Source organism: Mandrillus leucophaeus, unplaced genomic scaffold (assembly GCF_000951045.1).
Source record: "Mandrillus leucophaeus isolate KB7577 unplaced genomic scaffold, Mleu.le_1.0 Scaffold2, whole genome shotgun sequence".
Lineage (NCBI taxonomy): Eukaryota > Metazoa > Chordata > Mammalia > Primates > Cercopithecidae > Mandrillus > Mandrillus leucophaeus.
The window spans coordinates 5,069,122-5,070,413 of record NW_012102031.1 but is presented as its reverse complement, the minus strand read 5'-3'; the positions used below and the strand labels follow the sequence as shown (position 1 = coordinate 5,070,413).

The 1,292-nt window shown below is 46.6% G+C and overlaps 1 protein-coding gene across 1 annotated transcript in view; it reads right to left on the bottom strand.

Annotated features, from left to right (window-relative positions):
* Window positions 1–1,292, bottom strand: part of BAIAP2L2 (BAI1-associated protein 2-like 2) — a 40,933-nt gene that overhangs the window by 5,241 nt on the left and 34,400 nt on the right. Inside the window, exon 8 of the mRNA XM_011979127.1 lies at window positions 6–66. Within this exon, the coding sequence (XP_011834517.1) occupies window positions 6–66 (61 nt within the window). The remainder of the gene's footprint in view (window positions 1–5; window positions 67–1,292) is intronic.

The following is a 1,292-nucleotide window of genomic DNA, read 5'->3' as shown; positions in this document are numbered from 1 at the left end:
CGGGCTGCGGCTGGCCTCAGACTGCTCCTTCCACAGCAGCACGCGGTTCTGGAGCATCCCCCGGGCCTGGCCGGGTGGGGACACGGGAGTCAGCCAGGTCCGGACGGCTCCCTGAATCCTGGGGACCCAAAATGGCACCCTCGACCTGAGAGCTCAGGCCCTACCCGCTCAGGATGACCGGATTTCCTAGCTGGAAGGAGCCAGAAGCCAGCTCACCATCCAACCCACACCCTCCACTTTTAAAGGTGCCTCCATTTTCCACGAAGAGCTTCCCCTTACCACCCCCCACCCCCGCCTCGCCTTCCCCCTCAGTGTCTGTGCTTTGAGCGGGGCTGTCCTCACTGCCCAGCTTCAGGGGTAGGGGTGGCACCCAGGCCTGGCCACTCAATCGCCCCATCCTCCTGCCTGCAGCCATAGGCTCAGGAATGGCGCTTAGCTAGAAACTACGACCAAAGAACCCAGGTTAGTGCATGCCTGTATCAAAACACCTCGTGTACTCCATAAATATATACACCTACTGTGTACCACAAAAATTAAAATAAACGGTGAGTGAGAAGAAACACTGCATACAGTTTCAAAACCATCAAAGAGGCCATGGGAAAATTTTTAAAAATATGTTTGCGAAGTAGAAAAGCCATTCTAAGTATGATACCAAACCCATGAACTCGAAAAGACTGATAAATTTTACTAAATAAAAATAATGTTTTTGTATGGCAAAACCAACCGTAACACAAGCAAATGACAAATGGCAAACTTGCTGTCATATTTGCAACTCATCACCAAGAAAAAGCTGGTTTCAGTAACATATCAAGAGCTCCTACAAATTAATGAGAAAAGTGGATGAAAAGATACTGGCATGTCACAGCACAGAAAATCCAATGGCTTTGAAACATGAAAAGATGTCAAGCTCGCGTTTAAGACAAGTATGAGGTAAAGCCACACCGAGATACCATTTTTGCCTTTCAGATTAGCCAAGATCAGAAAGTTTGCTCATACACTGTTTTCAAGGGTTGCGGAAGCACAGAAACTCATACGTCACTGATGGAAGTGTAAATTGGTGCAACCAATGACTGTATTCTTGGGCTTACCAATTCCACTTCTAGGAATCTATCCTGGAAATACATTTGCACAGCTGCAGTAAACCAGAGAAGCTAAGGATGAGGTGGGAAGGCACGTTATTGACTAGACTTGGACTAAGCAAAGACTAATAATTGAAGATGAATAAAAAAGGCAATTTACCATGCCCAGGCACCTAGAGTTCTTTAAATCTTTTTCTAAGGGTGCTTTTTTTT